Source organism: Rhinichthys klamathensis, unplaced genomic scaffold (genome assembly GCF_029890125.1).
Source record: "Rhinichthys klamathensis goyatoka isolate OS25496 unplaced genomic scaffold, OSU_Roscu_1.1 h1tg000133l_1, whole genome shotgun sequence".
Classification (NCBI taxonomy): Eukaryota; Metazoa; Chordata; class Actinopteri; order Cypriniformes; family Leuciscidae; genus Rhinichthys; species Rhinichthys klamathensis.
The window spans coordinates 4676172-4694565 of NW_026606668.1; the positions used below are offsets into that span (position 1 = coordinate 4676172).

Genomic DNA, 18394 nt, shown 5'->3' on the forward strand with positions numbered 1-18394 from the left:
CCTTTGAGCAAGGCAACCAGAAAGCTCCCCAGGCGCCGCAGTGAATGGCTGCCCGCTTCTCCGCTTGTGTGTTCACTACTCAAATTCTGAGTATTGGTTACCATACTTGGTCTTCATGTCACTTCAAATTATTTTGCAGAAGTCATAGCCATACCTCTGCTACACACTATTGTAATTCTTTCCATTAAAGCTTCTAATATGTATTTTTTTTTCACCGCTAGGCGTCGCTAACCTCTTACAATAACAAAGGCGTAGATTGATGACACAGTGATAAGTGGAATCATGGAACTTGTCGTCATGCCGAAGGATCTAATGTTTATGGATGACAGAATACATTGATGTTTTTATCATGACTGTGGTATGAAGCAGGGCCGCGATTGCTAATGAGAGACAGATATCAGCGCCACACGCGAGTCCCGCGGATATAAAGGAATTAGGACATTTCATTCTACCGAAACTTCCCGCAAGTGCTGAATTACTACTCACACAGCTCAGTTTGTTTGACAAATTAAACTTGTGAGGTAACACAGCGCTTTTTCACTTGGTCCACACTATCACACTAAACTGCATTTGAGTGTGTTGAAAGTTATAATGTTATTCTATGTGTTAGTTTGTCTGTATGAGACTAGCAGTAAGCTAGATCAACATTATAATAACATACTAATCATATTCTAACTTTTCATCATATTGAGCTATATAACATTGATTAGTTTTATGTACATTTGCTCACCTGTCTAATAAAGTACATACAAGAGTGGCATCTCTGTCAAGTTGAAGTTTGTCACGGACGTGGAGCTCTCGACGCCACGCTGATATTGATCCTCATTTAGTTTCCTTTTGTCCCAAAGTTTGCTTGCCATAACGAAACAACAACAGCGTGAGCGTGCCGCTAGATGTAACGCAGTTGTCCACGTCTGTCGCCATGGTTACTATGGCAGTACGAGCAGAAACCAGGGATAACGCGGATATTACGTCATTAACAGGCGACAAGTGAACAGCGAGTCAGGGACGAGCCATTATTTAAAATTGGAATTTCTCTGAAATGAAAAATCTTTGGGAACTTTTGGGATATTGTAAGTACACAACTGCAGGAAATATATCACACTGTACAAGTTATTTTTTGATATTTTATTACAAAAATCTTACATATTGTAGAAATGTATGGCATGCATGCATTTCAATGAATGGGCATTTGTTAAAGAATGGGACTTCAATCTCTTGCTTTTTTGTCTGAATCAACCCGTACAGTGATAGCTGCTGGATACATGACATGTCAAGCAACAGGATACAGACTGGGCTTGTAAACGCTCAAGCAAAAAATCATAATTAAAAGTTGCTTTGAAAGTTTCTAAAAGATTGTTTCAGCAATAGTGTCACGCACGCATATACACACACACACACACACACACACACACGCCAAATACAGCATGGAGCACTGACAATAAAGAAAGCAACAGAGGATTTAACACTATGACACTAAAGGATTACAGACCATGACGAGAATGACTGACACTCTTAACAAGGTCCCTACAGAGAGGAAATGATAGATTCTCTTTTGTTCTCTTACATAATCAGAGTAATCTAAGCCATTTTTGCACTTGTTATTTATCCAATTTACTATGATGTCATCCAACTCTTAGACTGACAAATTCACTGGAATCTTTCTCTACCGTTTCAACTGATACTTACTATAGGGTTAGGAATAGGGTTTGGTTTAGGGTTAGTTGCATATAATTATGCACAATTTATAGTTATTACTATAGTAACTACATGTAACACAATTACACTGTAAAATAAAGTGTTACCGAAAATTTATTATAGTTTAAATTTATATGAAATGCAATTAACTGAACTTTAGAGTGCTGTTTCACAGACTTGAGTAGGACTAAAGTACATCTTTAAATGTAATTTCTACATTTCTACTTCTATTGTCTTTGAAATACGGTTAAAGCGCACTGCAGAATGTACTGACAAGCACTTATGTTAAACTAAAATACTTTTCTCTATTGAAACTTGTCTGTCATGTATTTAAACATAGTTACACATTTGTATTAATGAGGTTGCAATTTAGTACATGTAAAATATTTTATATTTTAAAAAATCATTTGAAGCATGAAAAAATATTATTGAAATATAATGATTTAAAATGTCCTTTGAGGTAAAACTTTCAATTTGATATTATTACAAAGTTAACTTTTTAGAAGTGTACTTGAGTGTATTCAGAAATAAATTCATGAAAGTGTACTCGCTAAGAGAATGGCCTTTTATTTCATTTTTTTTTTTATCTGCAAGTGCAGTTTTTTTATATACATTGAAGTACAATCACACCTTTTTTCATAAAGGACATAATAGAATGGAATAGCCAAAATATGACTGAGATATCACATGAAAACCCTGCTAGGATTTGAAATGAACAATCTGCACAGATGGACCACTGGTGATCACCACCATAATGTATGCCGGTTAGAAATGCTGTCCAACTTGATGTTACATGTGCCAAAACACTCTTTTAGAGGCAGACATCCAGTTGCTTTCCAACACCTGCACAAACTAAAAACATGACTAAAAGCAAATAATAACTTACTGGCTTTACATCTCAGAAATCATTGGCTTAGAACAACGTGATGTTTAGTTTGGTCTGAAATATTATCTTGTTAACTCTATGTTTGTTCGTGTAATATACCTGTACATTTTTTTTTTTAATCGGTGTGAATAATATGTGAACATTCTGACAGTAATTTCGAAAATGTATGATTTTTAATTATATTTCTGAGACAATGCTTTTATAAACACTAAAATGGAGGAACAAAGACAGAATCTACTGAAGCTTAATACGCTGGACTTGTTCAACTATATCCACTTAATTGGCCAGAAAGAAAATGAAAGCAATATTTGCCTTAACATGTAGATTGCTGATCCACATGAGAAGTGAGATTTGTCTGATTTGACTGCTCTTCTTTCACTCCTCCCCTGACTGCAGCCGTCTTCTCTCATTTACACTGAATGCGAGGCATTTGGCATCTCAAATGAGTCTAGTGTTAACACACTGTAGACTTGCTTGTGAAATGTACACATCAAAGTTTAGGTATTCCAGATTACTCTATTCTTCCTAATGGAATAAGTGTTTGGGCCTCAGGCACATATCAGCCTAAGGGCAGATGCAGTATCTGGTGAATGTGATTCAAATGCATATTTAAGGCATGGAGAAGACTGTCTACTGATGGAAACCAAGAAAGAGATACTGTGGCTGTTGTGTTCCAGACCAACAATATTCTGGTCACATCTATAGCACATAAGTCTTTAAATCACGTTCGTTAAATTTCATTACTTATTTAAATCCTTTTTCCCACTGGTCAGCACAATCTCATTTCAATGTATGTGCCGTCATTGATTAACCCTCTATTGCCTTGGGGAAACAAACCCATTTTATTAACTTTGTAAGCACTCTTAATAAATCCATCCATCCATCCATCCATTCAATAAAAGCCAAAAAATAAACTATAGTTCCAATAATTTGTCAAGTAGTTTTTAGTATTTTGACATCAACACAATTAAATTATTTTAACATTGCTTCCATAATGTGTGCATTAGATGCTAATAATTTTACTAGAACATGATGAATCTTACTTAAAAAAAAACATTCGGTAAAAAAAGTAGACAAAAGACCATGAATTACGAACACAAATCACAAAGGAGGTGGGTAAATAAATAAGCTGAGAAACAGATGCTGTGAAACACAATGCGGGGTAGAGTGATATTACATATTTAAACAGACTGGAACAAGTATATGCCACTTCAGCCTGCTTGGGAAACAAGTGCTCACTGAACTTTTCCTCACACCTCACTTGAGTGCTAGCATTCAATGCTTAACCCCATAACAACAGTCAAGGAGACTCCAGAGGGAAATGGGTAGCTATGAGATCAGCAAGCACATAGAGAGTCTGGACCTGACAGTGATGGTGTGATGTGTGATTTTTTGAACTTCATGCAAATGGTGAAACATAATAGCGAAGAGAGCATAATGAAAGCATTGTGACCGCGAGACTGGTCACAAAAGAGAAAGCTGGATATAAAGTGAAAAGAAATGGAAGAGAAAAAGAGAACTAAGAATAGTGAGAGAATGTGTTAGTGCAGTGGTCTTGACTGGTTTTGCTTTAGTATTTTACATTGCCCATCAAGTGGCAACACTTTTCTACTTCTTAGTTTATTACAAAACTAAACAAAAATGCCATTAAAATTCAAACTGTATTATTATTTTTATAACAATGTATTAGTATTATTACAACAAAATATGTAATTATAATAACAATTACTTTTATGATTAAATATAATATAAATGTTTTATTATTCATTTCGTTTTTTGTTTATTTGTATATTTAAGAGGCACACACACATATGATGTTTTGTAAGGGAACCTGTATTTAATACATTTTTGTTGTTGTTGTTGTTTTACTTTACAAAGGTTTGTTAATGTTTTTTGTGGATGAGGGGATGTAAAGTAATGTATCCTTGTTTAAATGTTTGACTCTGTGATGGCCAGGATTTATGCCACACATGATTCTTATACATTCATCTTTGCATTGATCAATAAATGAAAAGACATTACTAAACTGGTTTGTTTTAATATCTTTATTTGTAATTGTACGTGCACGGGCTTAGTTATTTCATTTGGCTTAAGGTTAAAACGTTAAAACAAAAACCTCTTTGGATAAAATGTAGTTTTAAAAACAACTAAAATGGTTCAAATGCATTTTTTTAATTAAGATGACTTGAAATGTTTAGTATCTGGTGTGTTGTGGGAATGGACCAGTCTAGTGACAAAGAGGTTAAAACAGAAGTTGAACTGTTTTTATGGGAATACAAAAGGAAGTGAGTACCAGAAGTGTACCAACTTTAATGTATTAGAGGGGACATAGGAAAATGTGATGTCCTGATCAATGTGACTTTTGTCTTATAGTATTCTGTTTGCATTAACTAAAATTGTATCCATGGCTCTAAATTTAGTTAAATATATTGTGTTAAAGGTACACTGTGTAGGAATTTCTCCCATTTTGCATTCAAACGAATAGTGCTCTCTAGCGCCTCGCTTTTTCAAATGCGTGTTGCAACTACGGTAGCCGTTACAAGCTTTGACTATGCCTATATAATGAATTACACAACCAAGCAATGAAAAAAAGCTTGTAATTTAGACCGTGACATTGACTTACCTGTCGAGAAGAAAGCAGGCAACTTCAGCGTCCCTTTCAAAGTCTTTCTCCTTCATTAGCTCTTTCCACCTGGGCTGTCCCGATATTTAACCTCGTTTTTTGAATTCGCCAGTCACGTTTCCTTTTAAAGGTGCAGTGTGTGATTTTTAGTGACATCTAGCGGTTCGGTTGCGAGTTTGCACTAAGGGCTCAGCCCACCGCTCACCCCTCCCTTCCGAAGAAGCTACGGTGGCTAAAACGGGACAAACATATCGTCGTCTGAGACAGCAGAGAATAGCCAACGCTATCTCACGACCAATTCGTACGAATTTGTACGAATGATTAAAAGGTGGCTAATTCGTACGAATTCATACGAACTCACTCGTACGGATTCGTACGATTTGTCTAAACCCACGTGATGGGTAGGTTTAGGGGCGGGGTCAGGGGTAGGTCATTCGTATGAATTCATACGAATTTGGAATTCGTAAAATATGTACGATTTAGCAAAAATCCTACAAATTCGTACAAATTCGTACGAGTCAGGTCGTATGAATTGTTACGAATTAGCCACTCGTACAAATTCGTACGAATTGGTCGTGAGATCGGGTTGGAATAGCCAGAGTAAGCCAAGAGTGTGTAACATTGTCACTGTTTCTGTACCACAGTCCATTATAAACCACATCATGGATAAAGTTTACAAAGCCATAGTCAGGTGAGGATCAACGGTCTAAATATATAATATAATAATAGTAATCAGCTGATTGTCTCACAAACGTAACCAGCACATTTCTCCCCACATAGCAAACCCATAATACAGCGAGGGAGAAGAACCACATGAAACTCTGCAACTATATATTTTTTCTAACAGGGTAGTAAAAGTTTAGCTGGCTAAATATGAGCTGTTACTGTGGCTGAGCTGGTTAAAGCGTAAAGCCTTGTTTAAACTTGACGCGTCCGCATGAGCGCAAAGGTGCGCGCGGCAAAAATGACATGATTGTAATTTGTAACAGCGCGCGCGCCTCCGCATCCCCTAGACACCATTTACTACACACAATAGGCTTTTTTTCTCTGATTTTGAAAACTCTTCGCAATCGACTTCCTAGATTGCTTCCAAGATCGACTTGTCGACCGCGATCGACGGGTTGTGATTCCTGTAACATACTTTTTTACGGTCAATGACAAGAGTGGGGCCTACTAATCAGCTGTCTCACGAACGTAACCAGCACATTTATCCCCACATAGCAAAGCCATAACACAGTGAGGGAGAAGAACTAAGTTACATGAAACAGTCCAACTACATATTTTACACCACTGACAAGGGAAAAGTCACTACTCACGGTGTTTATGGCTAGCTTCTAGCTTTCTGCTGCTTCTCTTTCAAGGTAGTGACGAAACGCGCTCTGTAGCGCTGTTTGTTCGCGTTCGGCTACGGTAGAAACATGACGTCACAATATGTCGACCTTCATAGAAGGGGGTGCCCGCGGTAATGTAGATATAAATGTCTCATTCTAAGGTAATAAAAACATTACGGTTTATTAAGTAAGTTCTTTATACACCTCTGAAAACATAGTTTTGGATGTCATATTGCATTTCTGTTAATAGATAATCAAAAGTTTTACACATTACACCTTTAAATTAAAATTTTTGGCGACGAGGATTGCTTCTCCTGTGGGTCGGCATAAGTATGATCCTGCAATAAGAAGTACCGTGCAGTGCAGCCTTTTCAAATTTGCCGGGGCAGTGACAAGCGCCTCTCACTGATCTCCTTGTCCATTTCAGCTGGTTTCGGTCACCTGACGCTGGCTCTGAATGAAAATGCGTTGTGGAAACGCGTTGAGGTAGGCTAGTGCTTTTTGTCCCTCTCTGCTATTATAGTTTTTCAAGATGGCGGAACGACATGGAAGCCTCCATTGTGTTGTTTCTGTTGTTTTTTGTTTGAATGGTGCTGGCCACTTCCTATAAATTCAGTGTGTGTCTTGTCAAATAAAGTTTCTTGTTACTTATTTCACATTTTTGGGTCTTTACCCACCAGTTAAGAACCACTGTATTAGAGGAAAAGAGAAGGATGCATGTAAGTCAGAAAGGACAATATAAGAGAGAGAAAAAGAAAGAAATGGAAAAAGACAGATGTTGTTTTTATTTATTTATTTTTTTAAATTTCTCAAGCTCTTCTTTCTCTGATTACATCTTCTGCTGGAAAGCACCAGACGCAGATGTTCTTTGCGTGTGTATGAGTGTTTGCTTACTCATAGTCCAGGCCTTTTATGGGGATTTATCTAAGTATGATTATGGCGGCACAAGTTAGATCAGAATCAGAAACGCTGTAAATTCGGCTTAATCTTCTGGTACACTTGTATGTGAAAAATTACCCATTTTATTACTCTTCTTCTCCACTGAGGATAAAGAGTAAATCATTTTATATGGAAGCCTGATCAGGAACAAGATATTCTTTGACTCAAACATCAAATCATCCGGTCTAATAACACATCAAGTTGCACCTCATGCGTTTGGAAAAAAGTGAGTGAAAAAAGAGAGAGAGAGAAAGAGAAAATCCCTGTGGAATAAATGGGTCAGCTCACTCTCTGTAGAATTGTGATATAGTCCAGATTAGTGATGAACGTCTGGCTTTAAAAGCTGAATGGCTATCACACCACTCTTTTCCTGATGAAAAACAAGATATAGTGGGGGGACAGGGCTAAACAAAGCACACTTTCCCTATAAAGTCATTCACTAATGGCAGTACTGGGCTAAAAGGGGCAGAGTAGAGAGAATAGGGGTGAAGAGACTAACCCTGGAAAGTGACTAATCCCTTATTATCATGATCTCTGCTTTCTAGAGCCTAAATAAGGTCACACATTATTTAGAGTGTGAAATATTAACTTTATTAACTTTACATTAACTTTATCACTTTTCCTACAAATCATTGCTTTTAGATTTGTCAACTCTGAGGACAATCACATGTCCTATAGCTAAAATCCAGGGTAATGTGTTAAAAGTAAGGCTGTCAACCGATTAAAAAAACCATAATTAATTGTACAGATTTCTAATCAAACCAAACATTACAATTTGTTATCATAAATGTATTTTCACATTTAATCTCTAAATGAAACAACATATTTATGTATATATATATATATTGTTGTATAAATATGTTGTTATGATGTTAAATATTTGACATTTTAAATGTTTGTTTATACAACAGTAATACTGTGAATGTAGGACAGTAGGCTATCACTAAATACTGATACTGATGCCTCGGTTGAATGGATGGATTTTTTTAATTGAATATAGCTATTCATCATTACAGTATAATTGGAATTCAGGCCTAATCTGTAAAATGTTTTCATTTTTATTTTTCATTTTATAACAATTACAGAACATTAAAAAAGTAATGTGTGTTACATACTGTAATCAGATGACAAGTAACATATTTTTTGTTGTAAATTAACACGATCAAAGTATTTTCTTATAAACTTACTTCCCTGATAGGATTTACTCTAGATCCATTTCTAAAATAGTCAAATTATCTAGTAAACTGTTAATTAGTATTTAGCGATAAATATTAGATGCTACTTTTTTAGAAGGAATTTGAGAAGTGAGATCCCTGTGTCTTCCTGAAAGTATTGGTAATGTATGTGTATGTATATTTGAATAGTGAATAAATGTGTTTATTTAACCCACATAATTCACTCTAAAAAGTTTTTGGTGAATCCTAGCATGACAATTTTGGGGAACCTCTGCTCTATAATATTAAGAAAATCAGACCTTTCCTATGCTGACTGACTGCAGCAGTGTTTTTTTCTATATGCAGCATTACACCTTTAAAAATGAATCAGATGATGATGCATGTGGTCTTCAAGTTAGACCTTAATGGCTCATGTTAGTCCTCTCTTTTTTCTCACTCTTCTGGCTGCCAATTGCTGCCTGCATTAAGTGATGATTGGATACCGAAAAGTCACTAGATATGCACAAAGAGGTAGAAAATGCTTTTGCCAAATATTTTCCATCAATATGCCACTAGTGGAATGCCAAAAAGGATCTATATTAGGAGAAATGTCTTACATGATTGAATCTCTATTATGTCAAAAATCATAATCATGATTATTTGGTCAATATTTTAATTATAAGTGGACTATAAGTGATGAATGCATACAGAACAGTCACTGGATGTGCACAAAGAGGTAAAAAATGCCTCTGCCTAATCTTTTCCTTCAAAATACCACTAGGTTTTTCCCAACTCCATCCCCTGCAAAGTGTGTGTGTGTGTGTGTGTGTGTGTGTGTGTGTGTGTGTGTGTGTGTGTGTGTGTGTGTGTGTGTGTGTGTGTGTGTGTGTGCGTGTGAATGTATCCTCACACACCCAGACTTTTGTTTGTTTGAATAAAGTCTGGTCAACAATCCAATGTATTTTGCAGAACAACTGTTTGCTTACAAGTCTTCTGGAAGACCTGATCATTAGATATGTTGGTGCGGGATTGGAACTGAACTCAGATTCCTGCGTATTAGTTTTGAGGAGCCTTAGTATATGCAGGGGGTGGGGGGGTTTGATATAATATATATATATACCCCCCCCCCACAAAAAAAAAAACCCCAGCAGAATAACGTTGGAAAACATTGGTAGTAGTTCTTTTTCGTAAGTGCCCAATGCCACAATCTGGTACATATCAATCAGTCACAGTGGAACTGGTTTTATTTCTCTTTTTTTGTGATGCAATGTGCATCAGAAGGTCCAGATGTTGTGTGTGAATGTGTGGTGTGTACGCTGGAGAACTAGTCTAATTTAGAACTCTTTTAGGAGAGGCACCTTTACCACAGCTTTGTGTTTATAGGCTAATTGTAAATCACATAACAGAGTCTAAATTCTGATTGGATACACCATGCACGAAACCACTACCGATATATGCACACCTGGGACCGCACATCAGTTAATTCTACCATAACCTTAAACGGCAGTGGGCGGCAGTGGCTCAGTGGTTCATGTAGGTCGTCTACAAACCAGAAGGTTGGTGGTTCAATCCCTGGTTCCACCTGACCAAGTGTCAAGGTATCCATGAGCAAGACTCCTAACCCCAGATGCTCCCGACGAGCTGGATGGCGCCTTGCATGGCTGACACCGCCGTCGGTGTATGAATGAGTGAGTGAATGTGAGGCAAAATGTAAAGCGCTTTGGTGGCCATTGGGTCTGTGAAAGCGCTATATAAATGCAGTCCATTTACCATTAAACAGCAGGTGTGTAGACTACTGTATATGGCTAAAGACATTCAATGATGTTTTATTAACAAAGTTGGGAGGAACACGTTCAAATTATCTATCCAATCATTTCGTAATTCCAATAATCATGCCATCCCAATCATCACGTCGTTCCAACCATGTCAACAATCAATAATCAACATATCTACCCAATCAGCATGAGTGGAGGCATGAGTTCCTCGACAGTTTTCAGCATTCCCCCACCACCCCGTCTCCTCACACTAGCCTGGTTACTTTCCTAACCAAAAATACAGGAGGAGATAATACGGGACAAAATACCGAGCTCGGAGCCCTCTTCTCGGACAGCACGCCAAATACGCATACTACTTTACTGTATCTGATAATTTATAAGTGTGAGTTAACACAGGTTTAGCTAGTTTTCCTGTAATTTCTATGAAGATAAATCTTAATTCCATGTCGTATGCTCTTAGAAAAAAGTTTTTTTAAATAGAACTATAGGGTTCTTGGCTCAATTTTAAGGAACTCTTTATGTCAAAAGTAAAAAAAAAAAAAAAAAACTTTGTACTTGTGTGGGATTTTAAGGTCATGGTATAAATTCTAACCCTCCATGATAGCTGGGAGAGTGGTGCCAATATAAGGAAAATACCAATGCCGTTAACAACAAAAAAAACTGTTTTTAAATGCATTGGTTCTCACATATGCACAGCGTGTCACAGTGTCGCAGAAAAAAAAGGCATACAGATTTGAAATGTGGGTAAGGACAACACACTCTCATGGCAATTTGTACTTTTTTATGTTTTGGCGAATTGGTGGCTAATTCATATGAATTTGTACAATCTCATGTACGTTTTCTGCTTCTGCCCCACTGACGTTAGGTTTAGGGAAAAAATCTTTTTTTTTTTTTTTTTTTTTTTTTTACTTTATTTATCCCGAGGGAAATTTAGGTATCCAGTAACATACAAAAACAAAAACATACATAGAAATATACATACATTAAAACCTATAAAATAGAATTAAAATACAATTACCTTATAACACCGTAGCCACAGTAAGCAGTGCAAAGACAGTAAATAGTGCTAATGGAGTGGAGATGTAGGTAAACCATACAGATACAGATGGAAGTACAAGAAGTACAGGTAAGTGGAAGGTAGAAAAATTGTCCAATTATCTATTATCCTCCCTGTTGTACAGTCTGATGGCTAGTGGGACAAAAGAGTTTTTAAGTATGTTGGTGGAGCTAGGCTGAGACAGCAGTCTGCCACTGAACACACTCCTCTGCCTGGCGAAGATGTTATACATAGGGTGGTTGGCATTGTCCAGTATGGACAGCAGTTTGTCCAGGGTCCTTTTTTCTGCCACTATCGCCAGAGAGTCCAGCTCTGAGCCTACTACTGAGCCAGCTCTCCTTACCAGTCTGTCCAGTCGACTGACGTCTCTCTTCTTGCTGTTTCCTCCCCAACAAACTACAGCATAAAAGAGGACGCTAGCCACCACAGACTGGTAGAACATCAGCAGGAGTTTTTTGCAGATGTTGAAAGACCTCAGCCTTCTCAAGAAGTACAGACGGCTCTGCCCTTTCCTGAGAAGAGTGTCCATATTTGCTGTCCAGTCCAGCTTGTCATCCATTTGCAGCCCCAGATATTTGTAGGTCCTGACCACCTCCACATCCACCCCGTCGATGGACACAGGCTGTAGATGTGGTTGCTTCCTTCTGAAGTCCACCACTATCTCCTTTGTTTTGGAGGGGTTCAGCTGTAGATGGTTGATCCTGCACCACCTCACAAAGTCCTCAACCAGGCTCCTGTACTCCCCCTCCTGTCCATCCTTAATACAGCCAACTATCGCAGTATCATCTGAGTATTTCTGTACGTGGCAGAGCCCGGAGTTGTATTGAAAGTCAGATGTGTACAAAGTGAAGAGGACAAGAGAGAGCACGGTCCCCTGTGGCACTCCAGTACTACTGACCACAGTGTCTGATGTCCAGCCCTTCAGTCTGACGTACTGTGGTCTGTCTGTGAGGTAGTCCGTAATCCATGTTACCAGGAGTGGATCCACCCTCATCTCTATCAGCTTGTCACTCAACAGGAGCGGCCGTATGGTATCAAAGGCGCTGGAGAAATCAAAAAATGATATTCTCACAGCTCCCTTCTCCTTGTCCAGATGTAAGTAGGCCCTGTTAAGCAGATAGAGGATGGCGTCCTCCACCCCCATCTTCTCCTGGTATCCAAACTGCAGTGGATCTTGTGCGTGGTGAACCTGGGGTCTGAGGACACGGAGCAGCAGCCGTTCGAAGGTCTTCATGAGGTGTGATGTCAGTGCTACTGGTCTATAGTCGCCCGGCTCCCTGGGTGTTTTTTTCTTGGGAATCGGGATGAGACATGAAGTCTTCCAGAGCACCCGAACCCTCCCCAGCTGCAGGCTCAGGTTGAAGACATGCTGAAGTGGCTCCCCCAGTTCCGCAGAGCAGGCTTTAAGCATCCTTGGACACACTCCGTCCGGGCCCGCTGCTTTTCTTGGTCGTAGCCTCCTCAGCTCTCTGCTCACCTGATCTTTGGTAATGGTGATGGGGAGGGGTGTTGAGCTGTCCCTGTGTGTGGAGGGTGGTGGTGGTCTGCAGTCTGAGGTGGTAATGTACATGGTGGTGGCATTGGGGGAAGTGATGGACATGGGAGCATGTAGTGGGGTGTCGCTGGTTATGGGAGGTGGTGTATCAAACCTATTAAAAAACTGGTTCAGCTGGTTTGCTCTCCCAGCATCCCCCTCTCCTGTGATACTGCCCTTCTTCTTACAGCCTGTGATGGTTTTCATGCCATCCCAGACATCCTTCATGTTATTGTGCTGCAACTTTTGTTCTATCTTCCTTCTGTAATCCTCCTTTGCTTCTCTCAAGTGGACCTTGAGTTCCCCCTGTACACACTTCAGCTCCTCTCTGTTACCATCCTTGAATGCCCTCTTCTTCCTGTTTAGTATGTCTTTGACATTACTGGTTATCCAGGGCTTGTTATTGGGGAAGCAGCGTACCGTTCTAGTGGGGACCACAACGTCCATGCAGAAGTTCAGGTAGTCAGTAGTGCAGTGTGTGACCCCCTCAATGTCCTCCCCATGTACTTCCTGCAAGACGCTCCAGTCAGTACATTCAAAGCAGTCTCTCAGAGCCTCCGCTGCCTCAGGAGACCATTTCCTAAAGGAGCGTTTGGTCGTGGGCTGTCTCTGGATATGTGGTTTGTACTGTGGCGTGAGGAGGACCAGATTGTGATCAGACTTTTTCCAGTGGAGGCAGAGGAGTGGCGATGTAAGCTTCCCTCACATTTGCATACAGGAGATCTAATGTCCTGTTTTTTCTTGTGGGGCAGTTTACAAACTGGTGAAAGTCAAACAGTGTGGAGTCCAATGTCACGTGGTTAAAGTCCCCGGAAATGGCGATGAATGCATCCGGATGTTGTGTTTGCAGTCTCGCAATGGTGGAGTGGATTACGTCACATGCGTTCTCTGCGTGCGCACGCGGAGGAACGTAAACAACAACAGCAATGGCGTGGGAGAACTCCCTAGGCATGTAATACGGTCTGAGACCTACCGCCAGCAACTCAATATCTCTGTTGCAAACGATCTCCTTCACCGTAACGTGCCCCTGGTTGCACCATCTGTTGTTAATAAACAGTGCGAGTCCCCCACCTTTGCTTTTGCCGCTGCGTCCCCAGTCCCGGTCTGCTCTCACTGTAGTGAAACCAAATAGATCTACATTAGCATCTGGAGTGTTCTGGGTTAGCCAGGTTTCAGAGAGGCAAAGTAAACTGCACTCTCTGAACGTCTTGTTCGTCCTTACAAGGGCAGCGAGCTCATCCGTTTTGTTGGTCAGACAGTTCACATTCCCCATCACTATCGACGGAACTGCGGGCTTGTACTTCCACCGCTTAGCCGCTTGTCTAGCCTTCACCTTCACTCCGGCTCTGCATCCTCGGTGCCTCTTCCTCAACTCCTCAGGTATGTGGTGAAAAATGCCGGCTCGTCGCATTGTTTGGAGTGAAAGCAGCTTCTCCCTTGAATAAACAAGTTGTCCACCGCTGTATTGTCCGTAAAAAGTCATTGTATCCATAGGATATATAAGGTTTTACACAGCAAGTTTTATATAAAGAGTTAAGTGCTTTAAACCACTTAAAGTATTAAAAATAACACAACACGTACGGAGCTACTGGATCTGCGTCCTGCTCGCGCTGGCGCACTTCCTTGAATTTGAATTCAGACAACATTGCCCACAATTTTATTATTAAAGAATAGATATGAGTGATCCAGGAATCCAGAGGCCATTGTCTGCAAATGTTTTACCTTTTAAAGAAATCTGCAGTCCGCATTATAATATTACCATAATTGGCACAGCTGTGTGAGAGTGACCTCTGTAAATAGTTTTAGGGCAATCCCAGACCTTAAATGGTTAGAAGTAAAACCCCCCCACACACACTGAATGTCCAGACAAAATCAATCTAAGAGTTTTAATCATGCTTTCATTGCTTTGGCTTCAAGGGAAATAAAAGGACACTAAGAGACCTCTTTCATGTCTCAGCAACAGAATGTGTTGCTTATCCAAAAGTCATCATGACACAAACCAAGTAGGCCTAAATGTACAGAGGAACCGTTCCAATGCTAATGTGTAAGAGATGAGGATTATACAAAGTTTCGTTCCTAACATTTGTTTGGCTGAGTGATGTTCCAAAAGTGCTGATATACAGTCAATCGGACATTTCACTGTTTATATCAGCCTGCTTTTCTGTGTTTACAAACAAAGATTGATCCTTTGGTTTCTTTTGGAACAAATTTCTGTGTCAGCAAAGGAATACCAACTCGTCAATTTTTGTCTGAAACGTGATTTAATCAATATTAAATGCCACTCAGGCATAATATCACTCGCGCATAAAAAAAAATTATTGAGCAAGGCGTTATTGAAAGTATCAAAAGTCAAGCATATAGACATGCACTTGATGCGCGCGCATTCATGCAATGAGCCAACCTATTAGGCCTATAGCCTACCCTGAAATTATAGGTTATAAATCCCTCGATCATGTCCTTGCTACATGGCTGCTTGCGTCTCACATCGGCGTATTGGCGAGCAGATCTAAGGATGTTTAACTATATTTTTGTCAGTTGTCAGTGCGATCATGCCAGATGTTACGGGGTATTACGAGGTCGATGTGCTGCAAGGCAAATCGCACACAGACACTCAAGAACATAAAAACAAACATAAATGCTCATATTTTTATACAGTGAAATGATCCATCCTAGCTCTAATTCAGTAAGTCTAAGTAATTATTTTGTCATAGCCTACTTTAGCTACGTACTATTCACGCCAAGTTACACTTTAAAACAAGTAAAAGCAACTCATCTAGATACGATGCACCTTCGCGGAGTTCACTTTTACTAGCCTATTACAAATCAATCAAGTAAATTGTGTTACGCAAATTACTTAAACTAGAAAAACAGCAGCACCTACCTTTAATACAAAACGACGTCCATAAAAAAAATCCAAGGTGTAGAATTCCAAAATGTCTTTGATTCTGCATCATTCCTTTAATTGGAAGTTGTCCTCATTCACACAAGCCGACGAAACTTTAGTCTGTCAGCATCCGAGCTGTGTGCTTAGGTGGAACACTTGCGCGCGCCCTCCTCCCCCTCTCTCTCTCTCTCTCTCTCTCTCTCTCTCTCTCTCTCTCTCTCTCTCTCTCTCTCTCTCTCTCTCTCTCTCTCTCTCTCGCTCCCATTTGCTTTTAATTTCTCAAACACACTCACTGACCGCAATGCAAGATCAGTCTGTCTATAAATCAGCATGTTATCCTTATAAACTGTGAGTGACCCATAAACTGTTTTTTTTTTCCTTTGGTTAATCAATCTCAGCCAAGTCTAATCACTATGCGTTACAATATAAACAGTTTGCAGGATTGCGCGCGCTCCTACATTATGCGTAAAGACGCCATCTGGACACGCGCTATCCGCAGAAATCATTTCACTCTATCGCTTGCTGTGGTTAATATGCTGCAAGCACGATATACTGCTTGTAAAATCTGCATTTAAAGTATTGAATCCGAGGGGAGATTTAAACGCCTCTTATTGGGCAATGTTCTTCATGGATCATTATTTGGTTCAGTTAGGATTTATAAATATGAGTTTGCAGCCCGAGCGCATCATCAGGTGTTTGTGGACGGTGCACTAAATCTGAAGTAGCCAAGGTATTACATTCCTCTCGTTTATTTATTTTCGAGGTTAAAGACGTTACCTAATTATCGGAAGGTCGATTTTTTTTCTGTGGTTTAATTCATGATTCCTGTCTATTGTGCCATATGATATGAGCAAAGCATTTAAGGCCATATTGTTCACGAGGGAATGCGAAGTCAAAGGTGTGTATTAGACTGTTGCAGTTAGGATAGCGCAGACCGGGGTTAGTTTTCACACTTTCTACTTCAGTGAATATTTTTCAGGGTACAGGTTCATTTTTTGAAGTATTGACTACAAAAAGCTTTTTAATATTTTCAATTCAAATCAATTCACATTTATTTGTATAGCACTTTTCACAATACATATAGTTTCAAAGCAGCTTTACAGAAAATGCATGTGTCTACATTACAAATTGTCTACATCAGAGGTGAATGTATCCAAGTAATTTATTTCAGAAATGTAGTGTACTATACAAATCACACAGTTAGCTAACAATTCACACAGTTAGCTAACATCATGTATTATTTAATAATACATAATAATTATTTACATAGCCTATAGCGCTTTTCTCGCCATGCAAAGCACTTTAATCTCTTCAACCACCACCAATGTGCAGCATCTACCTGGATTTAGACAGAAACAATGAGCTCATTAAAGTAATTATTACAAGTTATAGATATAATTAAAGATTTATCTTTATAGATATGTTATAAGATATAGAAATGTAGCATTGGTGCGTGTTGATTCAGAGTTGGCGTCATCTGAGGTCCTCACAGGAGTTGGAGTCGTCTCTTCACAGGTGTTGTGGCATCTGAAGCCTTTGTAAGAGGCTGGATCCAAACTGGAGCTGACGTAGTCTCTAGGTAGCTCAGGATGGGCATCCCGAGATAAAATAGAAAAGCGAATGGAAAGTAATTAGTGTAGCTGCTGTTCATAACATTTTAAGCAACGATAATCATGTGCATTTCATCTGAAATAACTGAAGTACAAGGTTATGAGGTGCATTATGTGAATGCTTGGCTAAAGAGATGTGTCTTTAATCTAGATTTAAATTGGGATAGTGTCTCTAAGCCCCAAACATCATCAGGAAGGCTATTCCAGAGTTTAGAAACCAAATACAAAAACGCTCTCCCTTCTTTAGTGGACTTAGATATCCTAGGTAATATTAAAAGTCCAGAGGTTTGTGACCTTAAAGAGGGTGATGGATTGTAGGGCGATATAAGATCAATTAAATACACATTTAGGACCTTTTAATTATATAAAATGATGAGAAATAAAACAAGATTTTGACTCTGATATCAGTTATAGCAAAATAAGTTTATCTTCTTTCTACTTTCATACAAAACTGTGATTAACGAGTTCGTTTGCCCATAAAATCTTTAAGATATTAGGTTAAACTTATTTGGCTTGCTGTCCGCTGGAGAGGGGCTCGATGAAGCAGCTTCAACTCGAGCTCTGATATACCCCCCAGTGGCTAAATGTAGGACCTGTTAATTAAAGGGCAAGGTACCTAAGATGAAGGTGGAGTTTGGGGAGGTGGAGGGATACTGGAACAGCTGATACTAGGGAGAGGTAAGCGGCTGCTTATATACTCTGTTTGTTGATTGAAAGATTGGATGGGCTCGCTCCTCCCTAATTTACGTTTAGGAACTTCATTTAACGAGTTCGTTTGCCCATAAAATCTTTAAGATATTAGGTTAAACTTATTTGGCTTGCTGTCCGCTGGAGAGGGGCTCGATGAAGCAGCTTCAACTCGAGCTCTGATATACCCCCCAAAAGTGTTGAATAAATATTTGG

General features: G+C 39.3%; 1 protein-coding gene across 1 annotated transcript in view; it reads right to left on the reverse strand.

Annotated features, from left to right (window-relative positions):
• Nucleotides 1-16059, reverse strand: part of chrna8 (cholinergic receptor, nicotinic, alpha 8) — a 108414-nt gene extending 92355 nt beyond the window's left edge. The window contains exon 1 of the mRNA XM_056256936.1: nt 15879-16059. Coding sequence (XP_056112911.1) covers nt 15879-15951 — 73 coding nt within the window. The 5' untranslated portion in view covers nt 15952-16059. The remainder of the gene's footprint in view (nt 1-15878) is intronic.
• Between the last annotated feature and the right edge of the window lie 2335 nt (nt 16060-18394).